The sequence below is a fragment of the Rattus norvegicus genome, chromosome 14 (genome assembly GCF_021556685.1).
Source record: "Rattus norvegicus strain SHRSP/BbbUtx chromosome 14, alternate assembly SHRSP_T2T, whole genome shotgun sequence".
NCBI classification, from domain to species: Eukaryota; Metazoa; Chordata; class Mammalia; order Rodentia; family Muridae; genus Rattus; species Rattus norvegicus.
In genome coordinates this window covers 86,398,999-86,416,713 of record NC_141547.1, presented here as the reverse complement: position 1 = coordinate 86,416,713, position 17,715 = coordinate 86,398,999, and the positions used below count along the sequence as shown (strand labels likewise).

The following is a 17,715-nucleotide window of genomic DNA, read 5'->3' as shown; positions in this document are numbered from 1 at the left end:
TACTGGATCAATCTCCTTTGTAGCAGCAGACCCACGTCATTTTCACAACTCCACTGGGGTGGGACGGCAGTGGGGGTGGTTTTTGGCATCCCAAGTCTGGGAGCAAAGGGAGATATCTGATGAGAAGGGCTTAAGGGCCTTCCTAAGATTGGGTATCTAGACAGACCCAGACAATGGTGAGATAGCTTCCCCAGCCCAGTGCAGAGAAACGAATCCCAGGACGGGGACGTGCCCTGCCCATCTGCAACAGAGCAACTGTCCTGAGACCTACTTACCCTGGTTCCTGCTGTGGGCGCCAGCCCCACGGCAGCCATATAGGTACTCCCAATGGTCTTGATCTTCTCCAGGTCCTTGTAGAAGTCCTTGTCCATGAGCTTTGTTTAAAACACAAAACTGTTAACAAGTATCACAGAACACTGGAGAGATGTCATACAGCCATCATCCACTAGGGGGCAACAGAGGAGGTGGCCATCAAAGTGTGCACAACAGCTCCTCTGGTCTGCTTTGGGTCCCGCACTGTATATGAAAGAGGCACGAAGAAGTAGGGCACATCCCTGTCTCTGAAGCTAAGCTCACACTCACTAGGGAAGAGGATCACCAGTGTCGGGGAAGACACAGTGCCTGGTTGGAAAGGGACAAAGTGGCTCCCACATGCACACCTTGAGTGGAAGGTACCCAGCCCTTTCCCCAATCCTAGAGCCAAGATGATCTGTCCTGGACCCTCCTGGAGATGCAGTGGACACAGCAGGATCTGGGTCCACAGAGGGTCATCCTTGCTACCCTGTACGTGGATGCTCCGGCATGGCCTCACCTCATCAAAGTCAGCAATGATCTCATTGAGGAGCCGCAGACACTCAACGCCCATGTTGTTGCCATCCAGTTCTATGTAGAAGTCGTTGAAGTTGGGGATGGAGGCGAACATGACGCCCACCTGGGAGTAGGACTGGTAATAGAGATCCTGCAAAGGCAGAACGGGTCAGAGCCACCATGCAGTGCCGGATATGGCCGACCAACAGGAGCAGCTTGTGGAAGGGGGACAAGCCGGGCCATAGGGGGTCCAGTTGGTTCTAGAGGTAAGATGGGAATGCTGGGGGCTCCACGTTGTGTAGGGCACTGCATGGGCAAATCCTGAGTGGTCAGCTTTGTCCTGGAGCCTCCAAGGTAAGGAAATAGCAGGAAAGGGGGGAACTGTGTGAAAGCTATACATTTCCTGGTTCTAAAGTTCAGCTGATCGTACAGAAACAACAGCAGCTGCTTCTGACTGGAGGAGCTCAAGGCTCAGCCCCGCCCCGCCTCAGGCTTCGTTCTTTCTCCTAGAACTATAGAAGCCAATCTGGACTTCTTTACTTTCAAACTTGGCCTTTGCAAGCATCTCCCTTGTGTTGTGCTGCTGACCATATCAACTGCAGCAGGCAGGGCTGTGAGGAGCTCTGGCCAAACACCGCACACGGAGGAGGGAAAGGAAACCATAACGGACAGCTAGGCACATGAGGAGGCTCTCCCTTTTTAGTATACACTGTCCCTACATTAGGGACGCTATTTGAAATGGTCCAAACTTGGAAACGAATTTCCTCTCTGTGTTTAGTTTATTAAAGCCCACTTTCCTCCTCCTGTGTGTTACGAACACAGCAGGCCAGCCCACAGTGGAAGGGAAAGGAGGGGAAAGAAATGCATCCCTTTCAACCTAATTCCCTCAGGGTTTCCCGGTGGCCCAGAAGTTAGCCATTCCAAGAGGACTGAGAGGAAGGCAAGGCAGAGAGCTGAGCAACTAAATCAGGGGTTTCTGGAGGCCACAGAGGCCTGGAGTTATGGGAGAAGCAGAGGGAGACAGAGTAGGCCACGCTGAGCTGGCACTCAGGCTGCAGACCAGGAAGTCCTGACACCCAGCAGGCCCCATGGAGCCCTTAACACTCACCATGTTCCGGGGATTGGACATGAGGAAGTGCTGTGCGACGTGCGCTGGCAGGAGGTTGAAGAGGATCCTCTTGTTGTCCAGCTTTACCCTCTCCATGTCGTCCCGTTCCTCCTCCGCCTGGGGGTCGGGGGTCATGAATCCCATGCGTGCACGCCGCCCTCACCCTCCCACCATGACACTTCGATATAGAAAAAAAGTAAAGGGATAAAGGATTTAACAATAAGCTTGCTTAGGAAATATTAAAGGACACAGAGTCTACTAGAAAAGAGCAGTACTGGTCTACAGTAAAAGGAACTGTGGTCAGACTTGATGCTTTCTGCCGCTGTTTAATTGCATTTACATGTGGAATGTCAGAGCCTGACCTATATAAGCTGTTAAAAGTTTCATGGCTGGTTTCTCTTTGGGTGTTAGCCAGAGCAGGATGTATGCTAGTAAAGAGCTTTTTCCTTATTCCCTGGGTGTCTAGAGTAAATTCTCATGGGCTGGGGGTGTGTGTGTGGCATGCTGCTTTAACTTCAATGACCAACCATGCGGGGCTCTAGATGGTCCACATGAATACTCCTCATGGTTCAGACCAGACACAAGAACCAGAGCCTTAACGCAGGCTTGAAGGACTCATCACCCTACCGTTGTAATTTTCGGTGCTTGACGATGACTCCCCATTTCCAGGGTCTAATTCCCCAGATCTTAGTCCTGTCTCTTAAACACCTCCTGGGAACCTATGTACCCACCCCAGACTGCACCAGCCCCAGACAGGCCTCTGATCGACCTTTCCTAGAACTTCTGTTGCCTCCACAAGAACGCACATCCTGCTGGCACAGAGACCAGGATGCTGTGAGAGCTGGGCTGGGGTGAACCTAGGAGCTCACCCCAGTGAGGGCCTGCCCATTATGAACACATCCGCATTGAACCAGAAGCAGAGGGTGAAGCCCTAAGGAGTGGACAGAAGGATGGCGGAAACAGACAGTCCTAGTCCACTTACCAAGAGCTATGACCCTACAACACTAAGAAAGAAATGTCAGGGACAGCCCCATGCACAGGCCACCATGTGCCTCAAGGGATGCTATCAGTGGGGCTAGTGGCCTATCATACCATAGTTTCCAGAGGCAGAGGCAGGTAGATCTATGAGTTTGAGGCCAGCCTGGTCAACAGAGCTAGATCTAGGACACTCAGAGCTACACAAGAGAAATCCTATCTTGAAAAACAAAAACTAAAACCAAATAAAAAAACTTGACTCTCTAAAGGATTTGGTTAAGAAACAGTCTCTCTCTCTCTCTCTCTCTCTCTCTCTCTCTCTCTCGTGTGTGTGTGTGTGTGTGTGTGTGTGTGTGTGTGTGTGTGTGTGTGTGTGTGTGTTACCATTTATGAACATGAAGCTGGAATAGCAGAAATGCCCCCATAGTGTTTGATGCCTGCAGCCTGCCGTAGAAGACATCTACTGGACAAGCCATTTGTGGTCAGTGATGCACAGGGCAGGGCAGGCACACCTCTGTGCCACAGCATTTTGTCATCCATCTTTAGAGCCGCTGTTCCTAGGGCTTTATCTGTCAAAGGCTTTGCAGAAGGTCACTCTACTCTCCCTAGAGTTCATTTACCAGTCACGCACTGTTAGACTTCCTGCCATGATACCAGAAGGCGGTGATTCTATGGAGCAATGTGAAGAGAGCTCAAGCTAAGAGGTTTGATGAGGAGCAGTGAGCACGGTGTGAGAGTCCAAGCCTGGTGCAGGGGCCCAAAGTGATGTAAAAACACAAAACCACATCAATGAACGAGCAGGCTCCAATAGAGAGGGGGCAGACTGTGGGATACAGAAACACAAGAAAGACACCTGGGGCCCCAGACTCCAGGTCTAACCAGAGGGGACACTGGCCACTACCGCCCAGACAGGCTGGAGCCCACTCTGCAAATAGCAGAGCGTGGTCACTGGCGATTCTGAAGGGGGCTCGGGGTCCTTGACCTCTACTAGAAAGAAAATCAACAGAAGAGTTGGGCATGCTTCTGCCCTGAGGGTGGCTCTCTGGCAACAAGTTGCCCATGAGGTGAGTCTGTCACTGGTCTTGGGCATCTCCCAGGCCAGTGGCCCCTGACTTCCAGCCTCAGCCCTTTCATCCCCCATTCCTGTCAACATGACATTGTAAACACCCTCCTCGCCCTGGAAAATGTATTACTAACTATATTTAACACGCCACATACTAATTACTCCCAAAGGAAAGCTTTCAAAGGGTAGGATTAAGAGGGAAGATATATTTAAAAATTAACAGCTTGGTTGTGTTAATGACACAACAATATTTATCCTCCCCCAAGTGATTGTTGTCACTATCAATAATACTTTAATTAAAAAAAACAACGTAATTGAGTATCCTTTGCTTAAAAATAAAACAATCCGTGACTTGTGGAGCGGATGCCTTGAGGGAGAGGGATAGTAAAACACAGAATTGGAAAACAGAGGGCCATACTGGGCTGGAAAGATTCCAGCACGGAAGGGGTGGGGCATGGGCCAATGCAGTGTTGGCAAAGGTTTAATCAAAACAAATGGCAAATGAAAGAACTATACCGAAAACCTATGATGCCACAACCCACGGGACAAGTCCAATCAGAGGTGATAGCACCAGACCATGAAAGGAGATGGGGAAAGAGTCCAGGTTAAAGGTTTGTGTGGGTGGAAGATGGACAGAGGTGTTAGTTGTTTTGTTTAATTTTTGAGACAGGGTCTGTCTATATAGACCTGGCTGTCCTGGAGCTCACCATGTAGACCTGGATGGCCTTGAGATCACAGAGTGCTGGCATTAAAAGCTCGCAGCGCCACACCCAGCCTGGCACGAAAGTGTAAGGTATGTTTTTAGAAGAGAAGTCAAAACTTCCTTTTACGGTTAATGATTAACGCACTTGTGCCCATACATGAAACTCCTAACCACTAAAAACAGGATTGAAAAAAATTACACCAAAGTGAAAATGACTCCTTCCTTAGCACACTGTGTTGAGAGATTCTGTTCTCCGTTCTGCTTGCACCAGCATTTAGATTTAGGACTGCTGGGGTCTTTGTCCTTCCTACATTAACACGAGTTAGTAACTCCATAATAATAACTCTGTGCTCAGGCCAAAAGGTTTTGGCTTTTGAAATCTGACTGACAACTGTTCATCCTACTTGAAGCAGTTATTTTTATAACATAATCAAGTTTGGCTTATGACATTTTTAACAAGATGAAAATCCACTGAAATTCTCTTAAGATTTCCCAGCCAGGAAACTCAGATTTTTAAGGAGAAGCTTACTGGGTGACATTATTCTTGTCCGCAAGGTCATAGGAGATACACACACTGAACTGTTCCTGAAATGTGCTCTCAGCGCTTCTTCAAAGAGCGTCCCCTTCCTACTCACGTGTGTCACATTTTAGAATTTATTGACCAGGCACATCTACCAACCACCATGTAGCATTTCCAAAGAGGTCAGAGCTGGGTGTTTGTAATTTTGGATAAAGAACAAAACAAAACAACTAATATCCCAACCTGGCACCTCCCTGGGATGCTGGCATGGGTAGGGGTGACATCACCCTTCACCCTGACAAAACATTCTCAGAGAACATCGGCACCCCCCAACACAGTGCCCGAGATAAACAGCACAGTGTTACAGCTCACAGTGGATCAGCTTACACAGCTGCCCCATCCTTCATCCTCTACTGTGATTCTTCAAGGGTCACAGGGGACCTGCCAAGAGTCTGACCACCACTCCAATCTTCAATAGCAGGGCAACATATTACTTGATTTTCATAAAGTCTCTAGGAAGGCATTTCTAATATCCTCTTCCTCTGAGTCATTAGCATGTTTCTTTGGAGACACCTCTAGCTCTGGAAGCCATCTCTTCTGGAGGAAACCCAGAGAGAGAACTAAACTATCCACGAACACTACTTGACTACTTTTAGGTCAACTTGATACAAGCTAGAGTCATCGGAAAGGAGGGAACCTCAATTAAATAATGCCTCCATAAGATCCAGCTACAGGGCATTTTCTTAATGGGAGATCTATGGGAAAGGACCCAGTCCACTTCGGGTGGTACCATCCCTAGGCTGGTGGTCCTGGGTTCTACAAGAAAGCTAGCTGAGCAAGCCATGAAGAGTAAGCCAGTATGCAGCACACACACGGCACATGCTCGTGTACATACACACACACACACACATGGCACAGCCTGGTTTCTGGTTCATACATGAAATCCCATGGAGCCTGGAGATACCCCCAAGTAGGCAGATCAGAGGGAGTGGTGAGCCCAGGATAAGCTGGGCTTGTATTCCCAACAGGGTACAGGGGACCTGTATAAATCTTCAGGTAAGTCCTGACCAGAATAGGACAGAGCAGGCCTCATGTAAATAATTATAAGAACAGCTCCAACCTTCCTTTTTTGACAACTGTCACTCAAGCCAGTGAACATTGTAAAACACATACCTTCTGTACACATAAAGGCCACAGTAAGAGAACAAAGATCAGACAGGGCCTCCAACTCTCCATGGTGTCCCGATCTCTTAATCAGGGTGGTTCAGAGCAGGCGGGCAGGGATGGAACAGCTATCTAGATAAATCTCCCTTTGATGTCATACCAGAAAGGTCTGGAAGCAATGTGAGCCTTCTCACCCCCAATACATTCCAATATTCTCCTTCCTCGCTGAAAGCTTTGGGGTAGATATTCTTAATATTCTCCACTGATTTCCAGACACGGATGGACAGTAGAATCGCCTCCCTTAAAGACAAGGAAGATCATGCTTCACTCTCAGCTGGACCTACAAAGGACTGAGGAAGCATAGTGTGCTCTGACCTGCTGTCTGATGGACGATGATGGTTCGAACCATGGCTAACCTGCATAGACACACAGTGGGAGCAGGAATGGACCTTGGCTAATTAATGCTCCTGACACACTGGGTACGTTACTTACTGCAGTACAATCCAGCCTGACTATCTAAATACCAGGTTCACAGTAACAACCACGCTGATTTTCTTTCTAGCTATCCTGACAAGACTTTGTGGGGTGGGATGAGGGTCTAGACTGTAGGATCAGAATCAAGTTCTGGTGAACATTCCTTTCTGCTCTTGAGTTGTTTCCAGGAGAAGTCTGACTTAGTAGAGATTTACAAAACACCACTGAACAGCTGCCAGGAACATGGTAGACATGGTGTTTAGGAGCACGGAGAACCCAGGCTCGGTGCAGTGAGCCTCCAGACACTTAACAGGATTCAAGCCACGGAAGTAGAGTCTTAGACCGAAATATTGAATTTTGAACTCACTAACTACAAGATGTCTGCAGAGTCTTCCAGAGTAAAGAGCACACTCCTCGTTGGGTGAGGAGATGAGGAAAACCAGAGAATACTACGGAATGAAAGAACGCTAAGCTACATTGCATGCCTGCATGCCAGCTACGCCACATGCCGGCCTTCCCAGAACCACCGACGGGCAACCAGGGGCACCTCTCTAACAGAGAGCAGAGCACCTACTTTAGAACGGACAAGCCTCTCTCAAGTCACCTTTAAAAGGAGGTAAAATCACAATAAATTCAGCTCTGAGTCATCCCAAGAAATTAAATAATACCATCGGGCTCCAGAAATACCAAAGGAATAGCAAGGGATGCCATGGCCTATGTAAGCCGACCAAGACCGGTTGTCCTTGAAATAACGGAGCTCCCAAAGCCACTGCAGAAAGCAATGGGAAGCCTAGAGCAAACCTGAACGTTAGCTTAGCATCTCTTCAGTCAAGCAACGAATAAAACATCCGGTTCAGAGGTCTACTTCATTCCACCTAACCTTTATGGAAGAACCAATGCCAGTTCTACCAAAGTCTCCCAGGAAACCACTGAGCATGGAGGACCTGACCGATGTCCTCATTCGCATGTGTTTTGCTCCCAGGGGTCCTGTGACTGGGGGAGGTGGAGGCACAACCCAGTCCTCGATGTGATGCGGCTGAGAGGGAGTAGGGCCTATAAGAGGTTGGGACTTGGGCCTGGTGAGATGGCTCAGTGGGTAGAGATGCTTGATGCACACTCTCCTGCAGTGGAGAGATAGAAGGAGAGAGTCAACTCCACTAAGTTGTCCTCCGACCTCCATATGTGTGCTGTGACACGCTCACCACCACCCTCCCCTCACATATACATCACACACATCACAGTAGTAAGAGCGATAACATTTTAAGAGGTGGGGCCTACTGTGAGATAATCAGAAGTCATCTGGTCCCGTGTGCCCCAAGCCTGTGCCAACCAGAAACTACGAGCCGCAGCACTTCAGAATCCCAGGAAAAGGACCTTAAGTGGCATGATATAAAGTCCCTGACACTGTCATACTTGTGGCAGAAAGCATGGTCAAGAATCCTGTGGACTGAAGAAAGAAACGCAACATGGTCTGACTTAGTTCTACTGATGGGAACTCAGTCTGTGCTGAGACCAATCCACAGGCAACAGTCCTCAGTTCCTGATGGCCCCAGCAAGGTGGGGAGTTCGCCTTAGATCAAGCATTTGCTGCTACACAAACAAGCTGAGTGCTTCAGTACAAATAAACATAACTATGAGAACTGCTTGTCGCAAGAATTCTATCTACCAAACGAATTCAGTGAAAATGATGCTGTTTGCTGGGCAGAGCAGACCTCTAATCCCAACACTTGGGAGGCGGAGGGAAGTGTGTCTCTGAGTTCCAGGCCAGCCTAGTCTACAGAGTGAATTCCAGGACGGCCCCAGCTACACGGAGAAACCCTGGCTTGAAAAAGAAAATAATGTTGGGACAAAATTATGCCAAGAGTTAAAGATCTTGAAGAGGCAGAGAATGTCACCAAGGGCAAAGCAAAGCTTGTTTATTTACGCAGGGTTGTATGGCCAACACGGTAACCAAAAATAATTAACCCAGTTAATATTTGTCCGGACGATGAGGCAATAGTCTGAGGTGATCTCGTGTCGCTATGACCTGACAAAACACCCAGAGGGCAAACAGACAAAGTCCTAAAAGTTCCACGTTTTGCTGGGGTTACGGGAAAGCAAGGTGACGTTTCTTGTACGGGGGAAAAAATGTGTCAGCGTGTTCCATTTAGCAACCTTTCCACCATGACACGCTCCCATGAAGACTATGTGTGAGGGAATGCGTTTGTACCCTACACTTCCTGAAAGGCTCTGATGTGCTGAATGGCGGGAGGGGGTGTGGCTGCATGGGAAGTCATGTGAGTTAATAATACTTGAATACTGCATTTAATAACAAATATCGGAATTTAACCATCAAAGACAAGGAAAGGCCATGTCAATCCGTACAAGAAAAAAAATATCTACAAAAGGGATGACCACTGCCTCCCCACCCCTCCAGAAGTAATTCATAGCCAGGCCTCAATTCCACTCACTTAGGCTGTACAGCCAACCGGATATCCTAGCCAACAGCCTTATAGATCCCCGACCTCATTGTGCCAAGAGCCCTGGCCTTCTAGCCTTACCCTGTGTATATTATTGTCTAAGTAGATACAAGGTCGCTCTGAGACCTGAAACCCAACAGTGTGGTTGATGGCAGGGTCAGTGGACCAGAGCAGGCAGCCAGCTGGGTTACAGTGGATGGACAGTTGAGTAGAACAAAGACCACGATCGATGCCACCACTGCCATAGAGACTGGTGTGACTCGGGCAAAATGCAACTGGCCAGGTCTCCTTTCCAGGAACTGGTGAATGCCGTCACTGGGGCGTCCCCAACCTGGACGCTACGAACCAATAGGCTCCTTGGTTCCTGCTTCTGGGCGAGGTGGGTCAATGGTAAGTACATCAGGAACTGGCCGCCCAACAGGATTCCGGACCTGCAGCCCAGGGACAGGGCCACCTGCACAACCAAGTCAGGATGTTTCCTCATGGCAGGTCTGGGGTCAGGCTGGACTTATTTTTGAGCAACTCAGTTCGGGGTTCTCGCTGGCCGGAGAATTTGGCCAGTGGCCGGCACTACACGAAGTCGTTGGAATCCCCAACAAGATGATCCGATGCCATACCCAGCCTTTGTCTTTCCTGCTGCCGCTGACCAGTCTCTGTCCTTCCGCTGTAGAGCCTGCTGCTCAGCTCAGCCCCAGGAGAAGAGACAAATCAGCAGGCTCTTCCATTCTACCAAGTACATCAGAGCTGGTCTCTCGGCCAGTCACCTGGCTTCCCTCGAGATTCCTATATACATAGGGAGCCTTTGGATCACAGTCATGGGTTCCTCCCAACTGTCCTCTGGCCTTACCTAGCTAGCGTCTGAGCCCCAACTCTGAGCCGGGACCCTTCAGCCTTGGCTGCACAGTGGAAACCCTGGGTTGAAGATGGTCTAGCTTGGCCACACTCTGCTCACAGAGCCTGACCACATGGCACACAGACTGCAGCTATAGCCTGGCTCGGTTGCTCACTCCGACCTGACCACTGTCTGCTGCTGGGAGGTCCCTCTCCGGACCCTTTTTCCTCATGTGCGTCTCAGTGTTTTCTCATTCCTCACCTCATCCTGGGCGGAACTGCTCTTACAACGGAGGAAACTCTACTGCTCTAAAGGCAAACAGTTTCTCTGAAGGCATCCTAATCAGAAGACTAGCTGCTGCTGGGGCTGTGTTCACCGGCTGCCCTCCCTCCTTCTCAGGTAAGGAAGTCTCCTGGGACAAGTGGCTGCTGGGGAAAGCTCTGTAAGTTCAGCGGATGAGAGCTGAGCCCGGGCAAGCCGCTCAAATGCTTAACTACCTCAATTCTCCATGCCTGGGGGAGAATGCTGGCAAACACACCCCAGCACATGGGAGCCCCACCCCGCCGTGAACACTAGTAAACCTCACAAAGTGGTTTTGTGAACACAGAAATAAGCACTCCTCGGTTGGCGCTTTCCTCACTTGAACATAAAGCTGAGTACAGGCAATGTGGCAGCCTGCCTGGTGCCTGGATTGTCGGGGCCTGAGACCAGCTGACACCACTACTCTCTGGTGCCTCCACAATTGCCTGTCCTGTCAGAAATACCCAGAAAATTACCAGGTCTGGAGTGAGCAGAACAAGGTTCAGCATGTTCACTTTTACAAAGGACCCTCATGGGATCCCGGCCACATCCAGTCCCTCCAGAGGCCCTAGGACAGGGAACACACTGTCTCACAACAGAACTGTTCTAACTGCAATCCCCAGCCACGCATTCTGCGTCCCTCTGTCCAGCCATCCCATGGGTGCCATTCCTGGAACTTAAGCCTCAGAGAAAGGCTGCTTCGGCGTGCCACATAGCCAGTGAATGTCTCTGCTAACTTCCCCACAGGCATCCCATGTTCCAAGAGACAGAGGCCTCAACTTACCTGTGCTGCCCAGAGGTAGTCCAGCCGTAGCCTGACGTCCACCTGCCTGGCGTGCAGGGCCAGCGTGCATGAGAACAGCAGGATAGCCATGATGGGCTCATAGCTGCGCCCAGAGAGGGCACCGCCCCTGAAGAGGTGGAGGAGAAACCCCATCAGTGGTGGCTTCCAGGCAAAACATGGCCATGGAAACCTAGGTCTGGGCAGAGGGCCATCTTGGGACAGTGAGGCAGCTTGTAGGCCTGACCCCAGACCTGACTCTCATCTCAGCCAGAAGGTAGAGGCTTTGCTGGAGTCTGAACTAAAGGAGAGAAACAGAAAAGCTGCCAACCTGACAAAAAAGTTGATATATTTGGTTCTCACTGGCTTGCTAATTGTTGCACATGGCTGTGTGTGTGCACATGGCTGTGTGTGTACACGTGCACACGTGCGTGAGTGCGCGAGTCTGTGTCTGTGTCTATATTCGTGTGTCTGTGTGAAAGAGATAGAGAAGAAGGGAGAAAGCACTGTGGCTATAGAGTTAATAACTGAGGAAATAACTACGAACAGCTAATTAATGCAAATTATCAGAGGAGGATGATAATTAGCATCGCCCTGTTTAGAGGGTTTTCCGAGGAGTGCCACACTCACCCAACCTTGGTGTATCCACTGAGCTCCAGGACAAGGATGTAGGAAGTCGTCAGCCCAGACAGCAGGATCATCTTTGGCAAGGAGGACACCCGCAGGAATATGGCTAGTGGGAGGGTGCCCACCAGGCAGCAGAGCAGGCCATGGTGTGCAGACTCACAGGGCAGGGCAGGCAGCACAGTGCGCCGGCCACCAGCTGCGAGGACCACTAGGGAGCTGTTGGAGTGAGAGCTCCAGGCCCAAGGCAGACAGCTCACCTGGGAAACAAGGGCGTAAAGGTTTACGAGGACCAAGTATGGCCATCCCCAGAATGTCCAAGTGTCCCAGGCTCACTGACCCCCTGGTATTCTGCAGTTGCCACTCTCCTGCCTCAGACTGCCTTTGCTGCTGCACCCTACAAAGACCCCAGCTGTCTACAGTGAGGGCTGGGGGTGAGCAAGGGGAACCAGGTAGTGCTAGCCTGGTCTCCAAGGCTGACAACTTTATCCCGTGTCACGGCTCCCCCTACTCCTCCCACCCCAGCTCTGTCTCCTAACTCCTGGCTTCTTCAGTCTGTTGCCCCTGCCCCTGTGCATGTCAGAAGTCAGTGGTACTCACCACACATCCTTGAGCTACTGAGTAGATTAAGACCACGATGAACACACACAGAGCGGTGCGGATCTGGATGGTCAGGCACCCTGGAAAACACTAAACGGAAAACACCTCACTTGAGGGTTAGGGGTTCAGCTCGGCAGCAGAGTCATGGTCTAGCGTGTAGAAGGCTCTAGGTCGTAACCCCTGTAACATGCGCTGGGGTCGGGAGAACAAGGAGGAAGGAAGGGGGAAAAAAGGGAGGCAGGGAGGGAGCTAACAAAGATCCTGTGATTATGAAGTTCTTCTGTGCTCCCAGCAAGATATGCAAATGAGGGAGGATGTCAAGAGCCCCTTGCTGGCCCCTAGAGCAGTGGTTCTCAGCCTGTGGGTCTCTTAAGGGGATCAAAAGACCCTTTCACAGGGGTCGCCTAAGACCATCAGAAAACACAGATATTTACGTTGCCATCCAAAACAGTAGCAAAATTATGGCTATGAAGTAGAAAAGAAAATAACTTTATGGTTGGGGGTCACCACAGCATGAGACTGTGTTGAAGGGTCTCAGCCTTAGAAAGGTTGAGAACCACTGGACTAGAGGCTTACTAGACCTTCATCTTCTACGGAAAGGCCTTGTATATGTTTATCTATTTCCCACTGCCAAAATATAAAACAAAACAGAACAAACAAAAACTACACACACACACACACACACACACACACACACACACACACACACACACACACGTGTTTGAATAAAGGAGTAACACCCATCTTCCTTCCCAGGCACTGAGGCTTGGTAGGGTAGTGAGTATTTTTACTATACTGCATTCTCTGACTCAGAAATTCCATACATCCATACCTTTCCTTTCCCTCCCCCTCCTTCCTCTCCTTCCCTCCCCTCAATCTCTCTCTCTTTCTCCCCTCCCTTCCCCCTCTTCCCCAATCTCTCTCGCTCTCTCTTTCTCCCTCTCCCTTCCCTTTCCCTTTCCCTCTCTCCCTCTGTCTCTCTCCCTTCTTCATGTTCCGGAAGTTTATCATCCCAGACAGGTCTAACATAGTTCTTAAGTTGTTGAAACGTCATTTCTAATCTCTTTACATCAAATACGGTCTGAAATACTTAACAGGTGCTTTCCTGGGTAACACAGGAAGTTCTTCATGCTAGCCATCCCAAGAGCATGAGTGTAGATTGAAATATACACCCACAGCACCTGGTCAAGGCTGACTCCCCACGCAGGCAGCTAATGGATCTTCTGAATGGCATAGAGGGCAGAGCCCCCTGTCCTGGATGCATGGCAGGAGTCTGGCAGACATAAAGCCGGAATTGCTACCATTTGTTGGCCACCTCGGGGAGGCTAGTATTGCACAAACACTAAGGGGCAGTGCAAAATGAACTCGTTGTCTGGCTTGAAGCAGCCCTGCGTTCTCCCTCTAACCACTCCCTGCCCTGTGCTCTGTGCTGGCTCTGTGAATGTGCTCAACGATATAAGTAAAAGGGAAGTCATCTTCAGGAACCGTGGCTAGTACATCTGGCACCATGGCCACTGTGGGAGAAAGCAGGTCTACACTGTCAATGCCGCAGGTAGATACGTCCCAACAGTTGTCTCTCATCCCACCCCTGTAACTGGCCATGTTAGAGTCTCTCCTGGTGGGCCTAACTTCCTGCCGGATGACCTACCTGATATCTCCCAGCATCTATCTCACCATCTGTTCCCATAGCCTCTGCCATAGCCTAGTCAGCCCTGAGAGGAAGCACAGAACCCCACACACGGCCTAGGGGACACCACTCATCCTATGCTGGCTTAGTTCATCAGCCTGGATCTGGTGCCTCCTTCTGGAAGCTGCCTCCTAGGTGTCAGCCAGCATGAATTCAGACACCAGAGAAGTCCACCCCCTGAAGCTTTGGGAGCTGCTACTTCAAAAACCACACATTTAGGAAATATTCCCTGCTGCTTTGGGTGAGGCTGGGAGTGGATAGCAGAGGGCAGCTGACTTTACTGCTAACGTCCAGGAGGTATTCTGGTCTGAATCCCCACCTGGGGGGACAGCTGTGTTTCCAATAAAAGGCGTGGTCTCAGACAGGCCATCACAATTTGATCGACTGGACTTGCACTTCACAGATCCAGGGGGTGTTTTGACTTGCATATTAGTCCTATGGGCGAGATACTAGGTCACAAGGTGGGTGGTGTGACTCTGATCAGGGGATTGGGGTTCTCTGATGGATGAGATGCTGGGTGGGGCTCCAGGGTCTCTGCAACCCTCGGCCATGATCTGGGCTTCCGCCCCCACCCCATCTTCACACACCTTTTGCATGTGTTGTGCTGCTTGCACACCATCACGTACACACACACCGGCTCCCGTCCACTTGAATAGGCTTTTAAAATGGCCATCTCTTGGCCACGCTCTCACTGAAATTCTCCGACAAAGGCGATGTTATTTGAGGCGGTGGATTTCAAACTAAACGTCACTCAACCTATAGAAGCCATCGAGCTGTAAATAGGGTCCCAGTGTAGAGTATCTTTCAAATGAAGAAAAGGGGGCAGGATGTACCCGGTAATAATGGTGGAGTTAAATGAGCGAAGCTAGGCTAAACCCTCTCAAGAAGGTTGCAGTTTTTCACAGTTCTACCAAGGTAGAGCTGAGGACTGACATCACCAGGCGGGATGATGTGCTGGAGATGGGGCACTGCAAAATAGGCTGAGCCTATAAGAAGGCTGCTCCCAAAACATTGCACAACGCCTAGTACACGGAGCTCAACCAGCACCTGCCTCATGGGCAGATAGCTTCTACTTGCCACCGAGAATGAAGGGTGGAACCGCTTTGCCATGAGACTACAAGGTCCACGGTCTCGCTCACAGGCTCACATACCTGGACACCTGTAGAAGACACACAAACATACCTGGACCCTCGTGATGTGCAGGTACAGGGTACAGGCCACCAAGAAGCAGATAGAAAACACCAGCAGCAGCAGGACAGCCACGCTCCTGGAGACGGAGAGTACACAGGTGGGGGTCAGGTAAGATGAACCAGATAGGTACCTCAGAACTGGGCCTCTCCTCCTGGCCCCCATACCTAGAACCTCAGGAGGAAGCATCCAATATCCATTTGCCACGGGTCCCTGGGTAATTACTTCACCTGGTTCTATCCTCCTGAAGTCACATGACGCCCCTAGGTGAGGTACCCAAGACCATCACCATTCTTACTACCTCACCTCAAAGTTTAGCCTTGACTGCAGGTGAGACCTTCCCTTCTAATAGAGGAAGTGCCCAACTTCACAGAACTGTACTATTGATACCTGTCTAGGAAAGATGTTTCTAGAAAACACCTAACCTATAGGAAAAAAAAATACCTAGTAGACTGCCAAGTTTACAGTTGTCTGTGTAGCCTACAGACAGGCTTCCTGTCCTTAGCAGGTAGAGAGAACTTCTGTGTGCCTTCTGGACACTTGAAGGAGACATTATGCCCTCAGGGTTGGTCACACTAGGAAACATGTGCTGGAAGAAAAGGACATTGGAGACATCCCATGTCTTCCTGGCCCCAAACAAACTCTGCAAACTTACACTGACTTATATGATTCAATTTCATTTAAATCGCTACATTTCCTTCATTTCAGAGTCAATTTTTTTTTCTCATGTGGATGCTTTTAAAAGTGATGTGGGCCCAGAAAGAAGAAAGGTCCTATGCTCTCCCCTGAAGTCCCTCTGAGGACAACGGTGTATGACATGTAATGGAGAAGCCAGAAACCACACAAAGTCTTAGAGTTCGGCAAATTCAAAACTAAAAAGCAGTGATCATGTTATATGCCAACAGGCTTGTCAAGTTTCTAACGGGAGTGCATGAAGAAGGAGGGCGGGTGGCCAGTGCTGTCCTCAAACGCTAGGCACAACAGGAGGGTAATTGGGAAATGGATTCTGAGCATATTAGGACACCCAAGTCCAACCCCAGTGTTTGGTTCCAAAGTGAAATGGGTTTGAACCCTTGGTCCTCAAACAGTGGCGTTCTTTGGGTAGGCTGTCAAACCTCTAGGATGCGGAGCCGCATGGGAGGAAGTGAGTCATGGAGAATGACCCCACTTCTAGATCCATTTTGATGTGGGTGAACAGCCTCAGGCTCCCACCACCAGAGCTGAAAGTCTCTCCTGTCGCCACGCTTCTCCTGCCACGATGAACTGTAGCTTCAAATTGTGAGCCCAAATCAACTCTTTGTTCCTTCAACTGTTTCCTATCAGCTATTCAGTCACAAGTACAAGTAAAACAACCAGTACCCCAAGAGACCTGGGGTTCTCAGTCACCTTTGCATGTCACTGATTAGCACAGGGACAGCAGCACTTACTGTGGGATTACCAGAAGGTAGATAAGCCCAAATAAGGTAGCCAGGATGAGGGCGAGGACAACGGCGCTGGTGAAGTACTCATCTTGAAGCTGGTGGTACTGTGGAGGAAGGAGGGAAGAGCGGGTTAAGAGAGCGCAGAATGGGGACAGAGAGAAAGAGAGAGAACCAAACATTAATCTGCCCATCAGAAGACCAACAGAGCCTCGGGGACAAGGACGAAGTCCCCAAGTCACTTACTTTTTGTTCCCGTTCAACATGCTTGTACTTGAGGGTAAAGAAGTTCAGGTCGGCCATCTCCAGCTCTGTCTGGCGGGCTTCAAGAAGGCGGCTGATGTACCTGTTGACACGCGTACCCGGAGTGGTGTAGACCACGTTGGTAGAGAATGACGAACGGTTTCTGAGCTTCTCCGAGGCCGTTCTCAATGCCCTTCGCTGCAGCCACCGCGGAAACAGAGAGAAGACTATCAAATGTGTCTTCAGCTTTTGAACAAAAGCACTCATGTGCACCGCCATCCGCCATCCTGATCTGCTATTCAGAACCCTGAGAGGATGTCATAGCCCTGCCCCCTGCTGGCCGGAGATGGCACAGGGGGTATCCTACCACCCAGTACTCAGGTCCCCAGGTCTGTACTGCAGATTACAGAATGTCTGTTTGCTATTAGTGTGGAAAGGGCTACAGAGGGATACAGGAACGAATGTGGCCAGGAGGAGCAGCCACCCTCACCTTCTAGCCACATGTGTGGGAAGGGATATTGGGACAAGCCCACCTATGCAAGAAGTTTGCTGCAAGGGCAGGTGGTCTCTGCCATTGATGGAGGAATGGTAGGAAGTGACAGGTAGCCAGGGCCGAAAGGACCAGAGTGTGAACACCTCTTCCATGCGTCCCGCCGCAGGTGTAGGAATGTTCCAGCTTGTGGAAAAGAAAAACAGAGTCTGGTCCGAAGATACCTGTGTGGTCTCACCCTGAGGGACTCAGCAGGAACTCTGATGCTTCAATACCTCG

General features: G+C 50.0%; 1 protein-coding gene and 1 long non-coding RNA gene across 2 annotated transcripts in view; one reads left to right on the top strand and one right to left on the bottom strand.

Moving 5' to 3' along the window:
* The window catches only part of Adcy1 (adenylate cyclase 1), a 109,321-nt gene that overhangs the window by 7,950 nt on the left and 83,656 nt on the right, over positions 1 to 17,715 (bottom strand). The window contains 9 exon segments of the mRNA NM_001107239.1: positions 276 to 374; positions 812 to 958; positions 1,916 to 2,032; positions 11,190 to 11,316; positions 11,817 to 12,070; positions 12,411 to 12,500; positions 15,280 to 15,364; positions 16,713 to 16,810; positions 16,950 to 17,144. Of these exon segments, the coding sequence (NP_001100709.1) occupies positions 276 to 374; positions 812 to 958; positions 1,916 to 2,032; positions 11,190 to 11,316; positions 11,817 to 12,070; positions 12,411 to 12,500; positions 15,280 to 15,364; positions 16,713 to 16,810; positions 16,950 to 17,144 (1,212 nt within the window).
* LOC134481782 (uncharacterized) lies at positions 9,640 to 14,472 on the top strand. Its single transcript, XR_015637554.1, has 2 exons — positions 9,640 to 10,504; positions 11,153 to 14,472. It is a non-coding gene; the product is annotated as an uncharacterized LOC134481782 (long non-coding RNA).